This window comes from Rhinoderma darwinii, chromosome 3 (assembly GCF_050947455.1).
Source record: "Rhinoderma darwinii isolate aRhiDar2 chromosome 3, aRhiDar2.hap1, whole genome shotgun sequence".
NCBI lineage: Eukaryota > Metazoa > Chordata > Amphibia > Anura > Rhinodermatidae > Rhinoderma > Rhinoderma darwinii.
This window is the reverse complement of record NC_134689.1, coordinates 323057088-323074559: the sequence shown is the minus strand read 5'-3', so window position 1 is coordinate 323074559 and position 17472 is coordinate 323057088. Positions and strand designations below refer to the sequence as shown.

The following is a 17472-nucleotide window of genomic DNA, read 5'->3' as shown; positions in this document are numbered from 1 at the left end:
TGGCGGTATATTACCTGCATTATTGGAATAAATAAAGTTCATTTCACAACGTGACGTCACTTGGTATGATAGTCATGATAAACAGCTACTTTGAGGCATGTGACGAGTCACATGTACAGAACCCGGAAGCAGGTGTCTGTGGAGAGTGGTATTCAGTGGTACCGGAGGGAGAACGGTGCGGACTATCTTATACAGGGCCTGGGTATGTACTGGTCACAGGGAGGCGCTGTGCTGCAGGGGCGCATTATATTCCGGGCGCAGGGAGGCGCTGTGCTGCAAGTGCACAGTATATTCCGGGCGCAGGGAGGCGCTGTGCTGCAGGGGCGCATTATATTCCTGGGCGCAGGGAGGCGCTGTGCTGCAAATGCACAGTATATTCCGGACGCAGGGAGGCGCTGTGCTGCAGGGGTATGTGCCGGACGCATGGAGGAGTTCTAACTAATGGGTCGTGCTTGTCACAGCCAGGGAGATACTGAGATACTGTGCTGCAAAGCGGGTATATGCTGGGCATATATGATGAGTTTATTATGTCAGTGTATCAAGAGGTTCGTATATCATTTGGCTCAGTTTATCATCATGGTGTCTCAAGACGGGTTATCGCTTAGTTTGCATTGAACTGCAGGTGCACAAAATAAGCCAAGAAATTCAACTCTGCTACATCTGTAGGAGTGTGGTCTGATCAGATGCAGGCGCTGCAGTACAATGTGCTGGGCGCAGACACGTGATGTACCGGGTATGAGCGTGGCACGGGTATTGAGGTGCTGTAAATGTCTGTGGTGGGTGTCAGTGTGAACATCGAGTCCCTCAAGTTTGCCATGTGTAGAGGAAGTCATTCTAGTTTCATTAGGGGATTCCTGAATTTAAAGGAATTTTATGTACTTTAAAGTTATGCAACTTTCTAATATTTATATTTTTTCAATTTCCCCATCATTTTCAAGACCTCTGCTGGCAGTCACTGTATTTGGTTTTGTTACAGTCAAGACGGAAATGATCACTTAGCCGGTTATATTCTTTCAAAGTAATAAAAAATGGATTTCTTGTGTCTCATTGGAACCTTTCTTCAATGCTGTGCTAACACCGCAATCTTTAGCCGTGTGACCAGTGTCACGGCCAACGTCGCCGTGTAGAGTTAGTATTCGGGTATGTTCACACGGCCTATTTTCAGCCGGTTTTTGGGCTGTAAACTCCCCGAAAAACGGTTGAAAATCCGTTGGAATACGCACCATTGACATGGGGAATGGTAACTCAGTTGGCAATTTATTCATACGTTTTTAAGCAGATGGGAATGGCACAATGCTGAGTACAAGGAAAAAATGTTCCAGAATCGTTACTTGATGGGAAATACAGGTATTTACTACAATAGACATGTCCGCAGAGCTGAATAGTCCTCTTTGCCATACAAAATTCGTAGAATTGCGCCTTGGTAGTTTATTTTATTTATTTTTTTACCAACAAAAAAAAGTAAAGCCAGATTAAAGTCAAGGAATAATAATTACTGGGCATCCTGGTGCCATCCTTGACTCCAGGTTCTCTCTGTGTCGCTCCGTTCCTGAAGTCCAGTTTTCCAGTGGGTGAAAAACAACCAAACCTCCATGAATAATTCTCATGTTGTGTCCCAAAAGCCACATCCTTTCTTTTGTATAATGTGAATGGGATTCTAAAAATTCTCATCACTTGAATTGAAGGTATTTTCTGTGTGGAAATCTCCACTGAAAATATGCAACAATTGTGCCATGTCTTAACAGTTGTCACGTGGCAGCATTCGAAGGTCCTGTGGTCCATATGTGCTAACATTTGGTGCTTCCATGAGGCCCCGTAGTCTCCCTTGGAAGCAATGCTTCTAGGTGATCGCTTTGATATACAGCATACGATGCAACATGACGACATATATTTTTTTTCCTAACGGATTTATATCAAATCCGTAAGGAAAAGGTGTGTCTCCATATAAAATCAGACCTATGGAGGTACAGTATGGCTCTTAGCAGGCTGCATCCCACATACAAATGGATCCGTAATACAGACACGTGCATGAGGCCTAACCATTTTCTTCAACTTGCTGCTTATCAGCAGCAGTCACATGTCTATACAATGCAGTCGTCCGTACTCTCCATGTCCTATGCAGTGACACCGTGAACCCTCTGGTTGCTTTGTGTTCACTATGGCACCTTGCGTTAGAACGGGTGCCACTAGGCACTGCCTACAGTTTTGCAGCCACCTTATTGTGCTTGTCTCTTGTGTTATTTCTGCTTCCTGTTTTTCTGCAGGGAAAGTAATAGTTTGCTGTCTGATTTTTGCTCCGCATCACACACTTGGCTCCGTTTTGTACATGTCCTTGCTGCTGTTGCTCAGATGTTTCCGGAACTCCAATAAAAGTGAATAGAGAAAAGCGCGCACACGTGCAACCACTTCTCCATTCACTCTCTGCCAGGATGTAGCAGCGGACCGCTGCCTCACCAGATGGGACAGGGGGACCCCTGTTCTCCAGATACATGCAGTTCCCAGAGGTCGGACCCATACATATCAGACACTTATGGCATATCCACTGGATATGCTATAAATGTATGAGATGGGAATAACACTTTAAATGCGGGTACCGTTAAGTATGTATATGCAGAACAGGGTAGTATTCAGATAAGATTGGGGATCTCCTTCCTGGAACCCTCACTGCAGAGGATCCATATACTATTCTTCAGCATTGCTTGGATTTTTATAAATCCTAAAAAGTTTCCTAATGTCCTAGTTTTTTTTTTTTTACAACTGCTACTTAAGAAAAGTGGCATATTGTTGTTTATTTACTTGCCGGTCTATGGAAAAGACGTTCACTTTGACCTTGGTGTATACATGTATTTCCACTGAACACAACTGGTCAATTTGAGTCTCAAAAAGTATAATGAAATTGCTGTACATTAGTCTTGCTTTCTTTTGATGCATCTGTGTCCATGGCTGCCATCTATATTGATTTCTATCGAAACCCAAGTGGGAGGAGAAGTTAGCTACTTCCTCTCTCCAGGGTTGTCCCGATACCATAATTTGGACTTCGATACCGATACTCAATACCAAAATGATACTTTGCCAACAATAATAAATAAATAAAAAGTTCTTCTGTTTTCTGATGTGAGGTGTGATTTAATTTTGAACCCCCATGTGCCTCACATTAATAGTAATTAACCCATCATGCTCCTCAGTCATAATGGACAACATTCATGTGTTACTATACATAGCAGTGCGGCCGCACAGCTTAGTCTCGAAATACACGAATGAACGGTATTGAACCGTTTGAGGGTGCGCGATATCGAAATTTCGATTCATCTTGCAACCCTACCTCTCACTGGTGTCCCTATTGAACTACACTACCCACAATTCTTGTAGTTCCACTAGTTTAAAGAGTGTGTGTAACCTTATGGGCTATCGATTTATATTGAAGGGTCTGCTCTAGGTGGAGAACAACCCTGTGTGTGACCAGATCACATAGAAATTTGCCCTGCAGAAGTAACATGGATGGCAATGGTAACGTTCAGACACTACTGGTCCAAGAGAGCCGGAGAAGTCTGGAGCACAAACGGCTGAGCTTACAAAAATGTTTGCGTTTCTATTCAGTATGAGCAGCTTTCTTATAGGAGATTTGTAGACCTATTGACACAAGGTGTGGGATAATATGTCGCATTCATACTATGATGTTCTGTATAGATTTGTTCCTTGCATTGACTTATAAGCCTTGCGTTGTGTATAAACTGGAGGTGTTACAAATAGCAACCAATCGGATTGCTGCTTTCTTATCCACACCTGCTTTGAAAAAATAAAATCTAAATTCTGACTGGTTGCTAACACCTCCAGTTCTTCTCTCCAATAGTTGTCATACATGAAGCCCATAATGTTTTATAACAAGTCAAAAATGGAAAGCGTTATGTCATAAATTCAGAGTGGAGAGGTCACATAACTAGTTTCCTTTAAGTAAATATTGTTTAATACAGTGGAAAACTTCCTGCCCAGTGAGTGCTTCTTATTTGAGGAAACGCATATAGAAATGTGTCCATTGCGTTTCCCAGTGTGTTATTTAACCCTTAGTGTGCTGGTGACCTCAGAAGCTGCTTTTATCCATATCCCAGGGATATTAGTGGAGGTGTCCATACACTTCTTATGTCACGGCAGGTCTCCCCTGCTTTGCATTGGCCCGTACTAAGCAGACAGGAAGGCTTTGTGTGTAAGTGGTTGCATTGTGTCTCCTGAGACTGACTCATCACATGCCTGATCTCCTCCCCACAGATCTGCCTGATCTTCAACTCTGCAACATGGGAGCCATCAAGATCTCCCCTGACTACAACTGGTTTCGCAGCACCGTCCCACTAAAGAGGGTATGTGGAGTCCAGTCTTATCAGCTGTTATCTACAGGTTCTATCCAGATAGACCTTTTCTTTATTCTAGCAACTAATATGTACATACAGCTGCTGAGCAGAGGGAACTTGTGGCACAACTCTTATCTGTCTCATCACCTGTATACAATGTAAGTGTAAGGTTATTTCTATTCTTGTGATTTACGCTGTGAGGTTATAATATCCTGACTTTCCTACATTGCTAGATGCCTGGGGTTGTCATTCCATATTAATTGATTTCAGCTTCCAACGAGGGAGTCGAGCAGCGAATGTGAGAGAAAACAGGAAACTGTATTTTAGGTTTTGTTGTAAGAGGCAATATTTTCACCACGTTTTCCAGTCCACACTATCGATTATTTATATATATATATATATATGGACTTTATCATTGATCATATTTTATATATTGTAATATATAGTATGGCATAGAATACATTCTGGAAAGGTTGGCCATCATGCACTTGGTTATACAGTCCCATACAAATATTGAGATAGCCATCGGTTAATGGTTAACTTGACGTGGTAAGTTAATCATTAGAAAGAACCAGGGGACTTGTAGATTTCTATTTATCCCAGCTTCATACAAAAGTAGGAAAGTCTTGACAGAAAAATCTAGGTGCAATAAATCACAGGCAAGCTGCGCTGGATTAGTCGATTTTGTTGATGTAGGTTTTTTTTTTGTTTGGGGTTTTATTTTTATTCTGCCTCCCCGCATTAAAGAGAACCTTTCACCTCCCCATACATGTGCAGCATGTAATGGGCAGGGCTGCACAAACTCTGGGCACTTTACTTTTTTTTTTTATTCTACCCTCCTCCGTTATTTAGATATTTGTGCTGTTATATTTGGTGCCCGATATTTAAATAACCCCCTGAACGATCAATGGGGCGTGTAATGGCAAGGGGGCGTGTTACTATTGCTGTGACACTGTCCAATCAGATACGGACAGTGTTACAGCAAGAGCGAGGGGAGTGCATGCATGCGGGTGCGTGCGTGCGTGTGTGCGCGCGCGCAGGCTCTCCCGCTTTAAAGATCCGTCTTCTGCCGAACTGGCAATGGGTCCTGTCACTGCTACAGACCGTGTAAGAGCTGGGGAGCGCTCGCTGCTTCAGGGCTTGCGCTGTCCGTAGCAGAGACGCCCTCTTGCCAGTTCGGCAGACAAAGTACAAAACTGATCTCTGGCAAGAGCTGAAGAGAGGAGAGCGCGCATGCACAATCTCCATTCCCCAGCACTTACACTGTCTCTAGCAGTGACAGGCCCCCTTGCCAGTTTGGCAAGAAGATTGATCTTGACAGCTGAAGAGTGAGAGCGCGCACACTCATCTCTCCTCGCTCTTGCTGTGGCACTGTCCATATCTGATTGGACAGTGTCACAGCCATAGTAACGCCCCCTTGCCATTACACACCCCATTGACCGTTCAGGGGGTTATTTAAATATCGGGCGCCAAACATAACGGCACAGATATCTAAATAACGGAGGAGGATAGGAAAAAAATTTAATATGCCCCAGGGTTTGTGCAGCCCTGCCCATTACATGCGGCACTCCGCTGCACATGTATGGGCAGGTGAAAGTTTCTCTTTAAGTCAGACCTAAAAATGTTGAATTTTTATTTTTTTTTTGTCTTGTGTGAGATTTTGCAGACTTTTTAGCATTTTGCAACATTTTTATTAAAATAGTCTAATTACAGATGTGTCCTTCCTTACCTTCTTTTTCTTTTTTTTTCTTATCGCAACATATCCTAAGATGTGTGGCGTAAGATGACAAGCTTAGAAAAAAAACATGATTTTGCGATACTCTGTCACAAGATGTATGTGTGGCCTCCCGGCGGTTGTGATTTGGGTTGTAGTTTGTCAAGGGTATGTAACTATGTAAGGGTGCACACACTTGTAGGGGAATTTAACAATTTATATATTTTTAACTATTGTAGTATCCTAGTTCTATACAGTCCAGGGCAATTAAAGGGGTTTTCCATGACTTTTATATTGATGGTCTATCCTTAGGATAGGTCATAAATATCAGATCGGTGGGGGTCCGTCTCCTGGCACTCACCGCCGATCAGCTACCTGAAAGGGGCCGCGGCCTTTTCCCAGTTCACAGGCACATTGCTGTACACTTCCGTAGCGGCTGTGCCTAGGATTGTAGTTCCGGTCCCATTCAAGTGAATGGGACGGAGCTGCAATCCCAGGCACAGCCGCTATGAAAGTGTACGGCTCTGTGCCTGGTAAACACTGAAGAGTCTGTGGCGACTAACCCTGCGGCCTCTTCAGTTAGCTAATCTGTGGAGGGGGCAGGAGTCTCGCCCCCACCGATCTGATATTGATGGCGTATCCTGGAAAACCCTTTAAATGGCAGGCCTACATAGTGTTGCAGCGATCTACCCCCCCCCCCCCCACTCCTGTATCACTGTATAACTAGACAGATTTGCTATTTTGGAAACTTCCTGAAAGTCAACATATTTAATTTTTGTCTGTTACGTGTTCTGGTGTGGTATTGGGGAAATATGAATGTGTAATTCTCTTTTCTGCCTCAGATTATTGTGGATGATGACGACAGTAAAGTGTGGTCTCTGTATGATGCTGGCCCTCGTAGTGTGCGCTGTCCCATTATATTTCTGCCTCCAGTCAGTGGCACAGCAGACATCTTCTTTCATCAGATCTTGGCGCTGACCAGCTGGGGATATAGAGTTATTGCTGTAAGTACTGAACTATGCAATGACGCACACTGGAAGCTGTGTACCTGAGCCCAGCTTTACTGATTTCTCTTCACCTCCTAATATATGTGTAAAATCATTATTTAATATGAAAGAATTTTTATCCTACCTTTCAACCTGCACTTCTATAAATCTATTTCTAAACAGGTTTTCCTCAAATGTAATCCTTTCCCTGTCTCTACCAGCTACAGTACCCTACATATTGGGATCATCTAGAATTCTGTGATGGATTTAGAAAACTTCTGGATGATCTGCACTTAGATAAGGTGAGAGGTTGGTTTTAAACTTATCGTTTGCTTTCTTCATCTAAAAAAAGAAAACCTCTGCGTAAAATCGGAGTCTTAAAGGGAATGTGTCGCTAGGAAAAAAAAAAAAAAAAATATATATATATATATATCTATATATATATATATATATATATTTTTTTTTTTAGTTAAACGGTTAGTATATAAATGATTACACGTTCTAATTCTTTTTTCATTTTTGCACATTGTTCTAATTCTTTTTTAAAAATTTTCACAAGTCAGGAAATATTATAAATTAGATTCTAATTTATAACATTTCCATGTGCTGGTCACTAGAGGGAGCAATTCCCACAATTGCTGCATTGGCATGTGGTAAAGCAACCTCATTGCTTTATGCTGCAAAATTGGAGAAGACACACTCGCTCTAGTGTCCTCAAACAATCCCCCCTCCCTTATTCTGGCTAGTGACAGGAGAAAGGAGGGGGTTGAATGTTCAAACCTCCTACACTGTGTGCCGCCATTTTTTGAGCGAATGCACAGTGTAGGAGGATTAGATACAGTGGTAATCAGACAGTATAACACGAACATACACAAACATAACTTACCTGCTCCTGCCGCCACTGTCGCTGCTGCTGCCTCCGCTCCTAGTTTGAACGTATGGCTGGAAGCCGCGACCGGAAGTAGTCCTCTTACTGTCCGGCCGCGGCTTCCGGTCCACATGAAAATGGCGCCGGATGTCGCTCTGCCGAAGACCTTACTTTTGGACTGTGTGGGATGCACCGTTCCCACACAGACGGCGTACGCTATAGTGAATGGAACGGCTCCCGTTCGCATTCACTATGGGACTGTATGTGCCGCATTCCATCTCTGTATGTGTCGTTAATCGACACATACAGAGATGAAGAAAAAAAATGGCAGCCCCCATAGAGAAGTAAAAGAGAAAAAAGTACAACACAAAAACGCAAATAAATAAAATTTATTTTAATGACATACTAAAAGCAATAACATATAAAAAAACATTTTTTCCATGACACCTTCCCTTTAAAGAGGTTCAGCATGGGTGCCGTATTACCGCCCAGTACAACTTACAACTTGCACATCAGGTCTAACTGTGCACACGCACATTGGATGAACATCGGCTGAACTTGGTGGGATTGGCCCACAATCTAATGTGTATAGAAGGTTATCCGGGTCAAACCTCTAAGACACATTTTTATTTGCTACGGTACATTTATTTACCAAGGTTTATATATTGCCACCTCCGATAAGTCAATCCATAGCTAGGGGTGTCCGTCAAAAGGACATTATAGGTATTAATCAGTTTCTGTCTCTTATTCCCTAAATGTAGGTTCACTTGTTTGGAGCGTCACTTGGTGGTTTTCTGGCTCAGAAATTTGCAGAGTACACACACAAGTCTCCCAGGGTCCAGTCACTCATCTTGTGCAATGCCTTCAGCGACACCTCCATTTTTAACCAAACCTGGACAGCGAATAGGTGAATATATTCATTTTCTATAAGAAAAGGTACTATCCACACCAGAAGTCGTTATCCAAAGATAGATTTTTAATATCAGAGCGCCTCCACATGCGGCAAGCCGCCTTTAACTAAGCGCCATTACGCAGGACTCAGGATATTACAGTGCCTGATGAAGGTCAGAGACCTGACCGAAACGTCGCACTTATACTGGCATAATTACTAATATTAAAAATCTATCTTTGGATAACTACTTTTGGTGTGCATTGTACCTTTTCTTACACTATACGGGTTGGGCCCCTACGCATGCACCCATACGAAGACCTAGTGCGGCCTGAACACCTTCAAATCTATATTCATTTACTTTTCTCTTCAGCTGAACCATTCAGATTGTGCAGAACCATCAGGCAGCAGATTATAAAAATTGCTAATTTCTTTCCCCAATTACTTTGCAGTATAAGTTGTGCTTTGGACGGGGCACTTCTTAATTCCAGCTTGCAAATTTGGTGATTGTTTTGGTCTATATAGTAATGGATAATGGCAATGTATAATCAGATTTAAAAGTACCCATAATACCTTCTATGTTTCTCCTCTAGTGGCTATTGCAGGGGAAATGTCTGGTGAAAGAGCCTCTTTAACTAAGCACCAGTGGTTAGAGAAGCTGGACCCATTTTAAAAGGGGTTGTCTTCATGAGACAACACCTTTAATGACCGAGCATGAAGGCAAATCCAGATCATGATGATAGCTTTCCTGCCGCTAGTCCAGGGCCAGTAGATCCATCCTCTATACACAAGGTCGGTAAATGGATTACACTTTTCATTCTGGAAAATATAACTTTTCATTCCATATTACATGTAGGGGATACTCTGTTTCTGGAACCTGTAGTTCGACTAATTGTCATCCCATATGCATCCAACTTTAGAGGTGCGATGCACAAAGATATCGTAACGATGTTCTGGGCTTTAGAAAAGATATAGGATTTCTCATACCCAAACACACGATGCAGCAGTACGATGAATATCTGCTTTACCGGTTTCCAAGAGGATAAGTTAATCCATACTCCAATACTTGTCTGTCTTAGACGGCTTATACCCTTCTAACTTCAGGCATTGTGGTTGTTGTTATAATGTCCCATTTTATTTTTCTTTGCAGCTTTTGGCTCATGCCTGCATTTATGCTTAAGAAGATTGTCCTAGGAAATTTCTCTTCTGGCCCTGTGGATCCAGTTATGGCTGATGCCATTGATTTTATGGTAGATCGGGTAAGAGAGCAAATCTTCACCTAATAGCAATATTTTCTGTTCGTTACAGACCCCATGTAAATTATCCCCATAATTTCTTTGGTGGTTTTGCTGTAGAATAGAAAATTACAGCAGTTTTCCATATGATCTAACTGAGAATGAAAGATTGTACCACAACCCATGTGTAAAGGCTGAAAACCATTAGCTCCTTCAGATCTAGTCTCCAGTGTACCGTTTTTAAGGGATATTTGGGATTTTGTTTTGTAGGATTGGGAACAGCATCTCCGAGATATCACTGTATGTCTAACCAGATATTTATCTGAACATCCATCTGAATGGGAGAAAAAGCTTAATATGTAAACCTAGCCTAAGGCCACATACAGACAGTCATATGGCGACACGGAATCTATATATTTAGTGCCCACAACTGGATCAGACAAAGCAGGGACACCTTATCCAAAGGGTTTGTTAGGGAACGTTTAATTTTCCTCAATTTCTGCTGAGAGGATCTGATCCAGTTCCTGCAGTGAATTCATGACTCCTACACGGAGCATATTTCATACTGAGGGGTCAGACAAGACACGTGTGTGTGTGTGTGTGTGTGTGTGTGTGTGTGTGTGTAACCATGACAAACCACATGTTCTACCTCCTCTTTTCATTTCTGTAGGATCATTATTGTGCATTACCTAGATGTTGAGTTATTAGGTTAAATTTTGTACACAGGCTAGTGATGTTGAAGGCATAATTGTTATTTTTTTTAAGGTAATGGATTCTGAGCAAGTACGAATAATAATTAATCTTTCTTGTGTTTTTTATTTTTTCCTTTAGCTGGAAAGTCTCGGTCAAAGTGAGCTTGCATCTCGTCTGACCTTAAATTGCCAGAACTCGTATGTTGAACCACACAAAATCCGGGACATAGCTGTCACCATAATGGACGTGAGTGTTCCTCTACATCAGTATAGGACTGCAACTTCTTACACCTTCAGCACTATATTTATCAAGTGTTTACTAGTTATTTAGGGTTATTCAGAAAAAAGAAGTTCTATTTTGACGACATAGCCGTAAAACGGATCTGTCTGCTTGGAGTGGTGTAACACTGCAGGATCAGACCATACACAGGGTTTGATTGTAGTCTGTAACCATGCCGACACATAGATCTGCATAGGAGCTGTATATACAAAGCTGTAGGATATTTTCAAATAAAGACTATTTGCAAAGTTGCTTAATATTTTATTTTAGATGCATTAGAGACTTTAGGCCCAAACTATACTGTTATTGCTACTGTACGATGCCAGGCTCCGACATCCTCCAGTAGGCTGTGCAGACAGCATGATCTTTTTGCATGACCAGGAGTCCGTCATAATGGGTCACACACATCAAATGACTGCACATTTCCGTATGATTTTCACCTAGGGCCTGCAACTTCCTTCAAGATGGCCTCTTATTCCATTATTACACTTGAAAACAATGATCACGTCTTGTCTATAAAACAATTCTAATTCTAAAATATATATTCGAGTACGATCAGGGATGCGCCATCTTTTGTGTCCATGGATCTAGCAGTACTTGGCAAAATATGGAAACCTAGCTAATAGATATAGTGGAGTTGGGATATGTATAATAAGATGTATTGTAAGTTAAAGCCGGTTACCGCAGCGGGAGGTGTAAGTATTTCTGTATTTTATTACATTGTGAACCAGAAATCTTCTCGTGTCAAACACTTATTCAAGCGGTTTTAGTATTTCGTTAACATGCTTATTAAACACAGTATTATTCTTGTCGTGTGCAGGTATTCGATCAGAGTGCTCTCTCGACTGAGGCCAAAGAAGAAATGTATAAACTGTACCCTAATGCCAGGAGGGCGCACCTGAAAACTGGGGGGAACTTCCCATACTTGTGTAGGAGTGCAGAAGTCAACCTCTATGTACAAGTATGTGTCAGTCTTCAGTGTACTGTACTCTGTGTCCATTCTAGCATTGAATTACAAATCGATCCCATTCAGAATGTATCCCATGCTCCACCTTTTTTACACTCCCTACTCTGAATTCTTTATCTTCATTCACTTGGTTGGTTAAGTTTTCTGATATTAACTTGTTTGAACAGGTAACGCTTTTTTTAAATATAGAAACGGCGACGCTCTTGTCCATGGGCTGTGTCTGTTATCGCAGCTTAGCCCTTATGACTTGAATGGCAATGAGCTGCAATACCAGACCAAATTCATGGACAAGAGTAACGTGGTTTCTGTGAAGAAATTTTTGTAAATTTTTTTTCCTAACCCTGGACGAATCCTTTAACCCCCAGCTATATTTTGTTGCCAATCACATGATATGCAGGTTCTTTATTTATCATATGATTGTTTAAAAACTAGAGAAGTAGGTTGGAACTCCCACAAGCAGGATTTGCATTGGCAGTAGTTAACATTATTGGGGCCGCCATTTTCACTTTTAATTAATTGAATAAAATGAACCCAGGTCACCCCCAGCATTTTCTAGAGCAGGGCTTCTCAATCCTTTTTCTACTAGGGCTTCATCATCCAGCACAAGGTAATGTTTCCCACTGCGCAACGTCCAAGCCAAAATGAAAAAAAATAATTTATCTTTTTTTATTTTTTGCTTGAACCCAGATAACATTGAAATAATCTCCAAAAAGTAATTTGTTACTAAACCAGAGATTGCTGAAGCCAGAGAAAGACCTATGTGGCTTATGAACACTTCTGTCAAAGCTGCCTCCCAGCAGTGCCTCACAACAACTAGGGGCACCTCGCAATTTGAGAAGCTCTGGTCTAGAGCCTAGATTTCTAGGGGGGACTCGCACTGTCCTTACTGTGCTTTTGATAGGTGCAGTACAGTGAGCGATAGCCTTGGGGTTAGAAGACGTGTACTCTCCCCTGTTTTTTGCAGAGGGGGAATAGGTGGTAAAAGATCCACCCCTTGGGCCCCACCTTTTTCACCTATTCAAGTATCCACGGTTATGCTCCAATAACATGTTTAATCTTTGGTCAAAAGTAGATTTATCTGTTATTTATTAAATTATGTTATCCTGTCTGTAATACCTTCTAATCCAGCGTCCAACTGTAAATATCCATTCCTGGGTTTTAGTAAATTGCCTGGTGGCCCAAATTTTTTTTTAGTGTTGAAACCTAAAATTAAAAGCAGTGGTTCAGTGGAGGAAAATGGTAGACTTGCCTTGTCAGGGTGTGTCTAGTCTATCACCAGCCCCTAAAATGTAAAAGAAATGTGTTGCTCAAAGTTTACATGTTTAAACCTATTTTTAAATAATTTTTGGTGATAGTTTTTTATTTCCTTAGTTTTCTTTGTGATTATCTGTATTAAGAAATAAATCCTAAAATCTTGCTCCAGTCACTGAGCCTCACAATAGATTGACACTTCCTGTTCTGTAACGATCATTTCTCAGCAGTCATTTTATCATCACAGGCAGTATTAGACACAACTGAATTGCTGCAGAAAATTTCTGCAGCAATTCCGCAGAAACTAGCTGGATTTCCGCTGCGGAAAAACTGCACCATTTCCTGCGTTTTTTTACTGCGGAAAATAGTGTGTATGTTGCTGCGTTTTTCACAATGCTGGTAGATAGTGTCATGTCCACTGAAAAACACAGCAATTCAGTCCACTTTCAGCAGCAGGAATTGACCTGCTGCAATACAAAAAAATATGCACCGCAGGTCAATTTCTGGTCGGAAATTTTACTCGTTGTGTGGTTGAGACTTTTTAAAATCTCACCCACTTTGCTGCTACTGTATTCTGCTGCGTATTTTCTGTCTGCAATTCCGGACTGAAAATGCGCAATTCTGCTACGTGTGGACAAGCCCTTCGAATGACAGATACCACACACAAATAAATACAGGATCCACTATTGACAATAGGTGATGGACACAGCTCTCCTCCTGTCCCTCCCTGCACAATGACCTCTGCAAAGGTCACAGAACATGCCTAGAAAACTCTCCCATATTAGTCAATCAGTCCCCTCATGTTCAGAGATTCCTATAGTTCATGTGGCTGCTGTAAAGCATATCTCTAAATGCTGTTAATAGCATCTCAGGAAAGATGTCTGCCCCATAATTAGAATATAAAATAGAAAAATCTACAATCAAAAAAGATTGTTTCACTATCTAGTTTTAACTCGTAAAACAAATGGTAGGTGATATATTCCCTTTAAAGGCTGGCCGATACAGTGGACATAATCTGTAGTTCCCATATTTAGCCAGTCCCAAGTGCTCGATCAGGAAGTCACTAAACCATATCCTATCTAGTCAGTCTTTGATTGGGACATTGATGCTATCTTTATGGTTTTCTTCTTTATTCAGATTCACCTGCGTCAGTTCCATGGCACCCGATATGCAGCAATAGACCCGGCTATGGTGAATGCAGAGGAGTTGGAGATACAGAAAGGAAACCTTGAACCAAGTGAAGAGCCTCAGGAGAATGAACCTTTACTATAAGACAAAGACAATCCTAATGTTCTGACTGCCAGGTGGCATTTACTAAAGGTTATTTCTAGAGAAGTTTAAAGACCATTCTAAAATAATGAACTAACACCTCAGCCACTATTAGTTCCGAAATCTTTAAGATTGTGTGCATTAGAGACATGACTTGTTTTACTAGTCAGAAGGCTGTGGTTGTGCAGTTACTGGGTCTGAAGTGACTGGACATGGACCAGACTCTTCTAAGCAAGGCACTCATCCTGGTCAGTGCTACGTTATTTTCTTCTCCTTTTGGATATGATCATGTTTTGGGATGAGAGCACCCGTTCTGGTCCCCAGGAGTGATGAGGAATGGATCTACTAAGTGATGTTTAACTTAGTACCAAGCAGTATTCTTTGTTAACATTTTCTATAGTATCTAATCATCCTCTTTTTTTCTATTCTTTCTCTACCGAGTATTCAGGACAGTTTGTGCTGGTACAATGGACTGATTCCAATGCTGTAAAGCACCATTAAAGTGCCTGCAATGGGAAGGGTGCCAGGCTTAGAAAAATTGGTGTTCAGTTATTTTAAACTTCCAGCATTGACTTTAATCCTGTCACTTATTTAATGATTCAAAACACCCAATTCTGAAACAATCTACATACAAACTATGAGCGTATATGGTTAGCCATCGTTCACAATGAGAGAACCAATCAAGGGCAAACGATTGTAATGTCTACTATCAGTCGCTGCAGGTAATATTGTATAATACTGTGTAAGGAAGAAAAAAACCAATACAAGCTCTTCTAGCAGTGAATCTTCAGGACATGTACAATCCCTACAGGTCCAGTGCCTTATTTTTTTCATGTTGTGTCTTCACTGTATATAGTTGATCTGTATATTACATAGCTGTTGTGTTTCTGTGTTTTGTAATATGTGATATATATGGATTTTCATTCTTCTTTACGTCGTCTTTGGTATTTTGAAGTGCCAATCTCCACAAATCTGACTAGAAAGGCTATCGAGGAGAATGCCATGCTCTTGATAGTCTTTGTGTCTGAATAAAGCAGTAATAGTATTATGTTTTCTCTTAAACTCTTATCCTTCCTGAGGCTCATGCTTTCCATGAAGATAGGTGGAAAGTTTGGCTCCACTTCTAGAGCGTTCTCTTCTTCTCCATGCCACATGGAGAGTAACCACAGTTCATCTGTTATGTGGTAAATTGCTACCCTTGAACTGATGGTCTGTAACACTTCAGCAACCAACAGAAATTCTGATGATTTTTTCTTTTTTTTTTGTTTCCTGTTTTGGAACATTTAAACCTTTTAATATTCAGGTGTTTGTTTTATATACATCAGGCTAGGAATCTGAAGGGTTAACCTTTCCCCGATTAACATTTGTGACCGTGGTCCCAGACAGCAAATCTGAAAATGGGATTTGATGGTGTCAGTGTATTTGCTTAAATTAAGGATTCACAACCTTGTTTTGGTCAAGGGCCACGTTATATTGAACTTCTAGAAGGGGCTGTAATAATATTTCAATTGTCTACAGTAGAAATTCTACAGTTTAATACAAGAATATATTATTCTGTCATAGCCAAGGCATTGAGGGGGCAATGTGGCTGTGACTTGATGAGACGTTCCAGCCTTGATTCAGTATCCGATTGCATTGAAAATTAGACAAGCAAAGAAACGGGCCTCTGGGAGAATTGCGTGCTTCTTACTTAGCAGCAGTAAAGGTGTCGGCAAGGATGCAGGCAACGCCTCACTATGTAGTCCTTTACTTAAAGTGAATCTCCACCTTTTAAGACATTGTCATTGTTAGGTCCAAAATTCTGTGCTGATTTCTCAATATATCTTTAAAGTAATTGGAGCTCTGTTTTTCTGATACACAGCTCCAAATCCTCTGCATAGAACATAGATTTAAAACATAACATTCTGGCTGCCATTAGAGGAAGCTGACTGCAAACTGTGTTAATAAGTTCAATGTATAACTATATGCAGTAAGCTCAAGCGTCCCCTAGTGGCAGCTGCAGGCAGAAAGCTCCAACCGCAATTACGATACATAATAAAGAAATGATTCAACGCAGTATTTTTTTTTTTACCTATTTAGATGTAAAAAAAAAGTGCTAGTCCAGCATTAACACTCACTATAATGCTACAGACACTACTACATCAAGCCTTTGTTGGATTTGCTAATAAGAAATAATGTGGAATAGGTACAGTAAGCGTGGCTGCACCAAGTGGCATTGTGGTCCACAAGTTGTTCATGTAGGGTCTACATAGACTTTTCTAAAAGTGCACCTCTCAGGACGAACTGTAAGCATAGCTATCAAAGTGTGCAGCATGAAGTACTGCATACACGAAGCAGAGAAAATCGCTGCCAAGGTCTGTGAGATTGGCTATCAGATACTTCATTCAGAAGTCTCACCAGGGTAAAAAGTGAGTGTCTGTTAATGGCAACAGATAGACTTGTGACCCTCCTACTAAAAGAGTCACAGGAACCCAGCCTGACACCTGGTTCCACAAAAGTGACAGAACACATTCATTTCTGTTTTTGAATCTGCATAAAGCTAAAGTTACAAGTTAAAGTAAAACCATCACATTGAGCAACTGGAAGCCTTGTATGGATTTAGTAAATGAGCCGTCGGTCAAGTTGATAAGAGCCGGTTTATTTTGTCGATACAATTTAATTTGTTTAATGCTTTACAATTTATATAATGTTTTTGTTAATAAAATGAAAGATCAAATTGTGACTTTAAAGTGTAGCTGTCATTTACTTTAACCTTTAAACTACTGGGTGTCTTGTATCAAAATTTTCATTGAGAAATGGTGACCATTTCTCTCAAAGCAGGGTTTACTATTTCATCTAATGGCATCCATTATAGTTTTTGGCAAATCTCGGGGGTTTAACAGAGGGATGGAGAATGAAAATGGTTACATACAATTTTTTATATATATATATATATATATAATCTCTCTAATTCCTCCTCTATGAAACCATAGGAGAGG

At 41.0% G+C, this 17472-nt stretch overlaps 2 protein-coding genes across 3 annotated transcripts in view; one reads left to right on the top strand and one right to left on the bottom strand.

Annotated features, from left to right (window-relative positions):
* The window catches only part of LOC142749805 (ATP-dependent clpX-like chaperone, mitochondrial), a 39629-nt gene extending 39513 nt beyond the window's left edge, over nt 1–116 (bottom strand). The window contains exon 1 of the mRNA XM_075858274.1: nt 15–116. Within this exon, the coding sequence (XP_075714389.1) occupies nt 15–42 (28 nt within the window). The 5' untranslated portion in view covers nt 43–116. The remainder of the gene's footprint in view (nt 1–14) is intronic.
* On the top strand, nt 94–17216 carry SPG21 (SPG21 abhydrolase domain containing, maspardin). 2 transcript variants are annotated; one of them, XM_075858276.1, is made up of 9 exons: nt 94–202; nt 4264–4352; nt 6900–7061; nt 7265–7345; nt 8673–8818; nt 9951–10059; nt 10867–10974; nt 11828–11968; nt 14363–17216. In XM_075858276.1, the coding sequence occupies exons 1-9, from the start codon at nt 112–114 to the stop codon at nt 14495–14497; spliced, it is 1062 nt and encodes a 353-aa protein (XP_075714391.1). In that variant the 5' UTR covers nt 94–111; the 3' UTR covers nt 14498–17216. The 2 variants fall into 2 exon arrangements, with proteins under 2 accessions (XP_075714391.1, XP_075714392.1); XM_075858277.1 differs by lacking the exon at nt 94–202 and adding an exon at nt 387–545.
* The last annotated feature ends 256 nt before the right edge of the window (nt 17217–17472 follow it).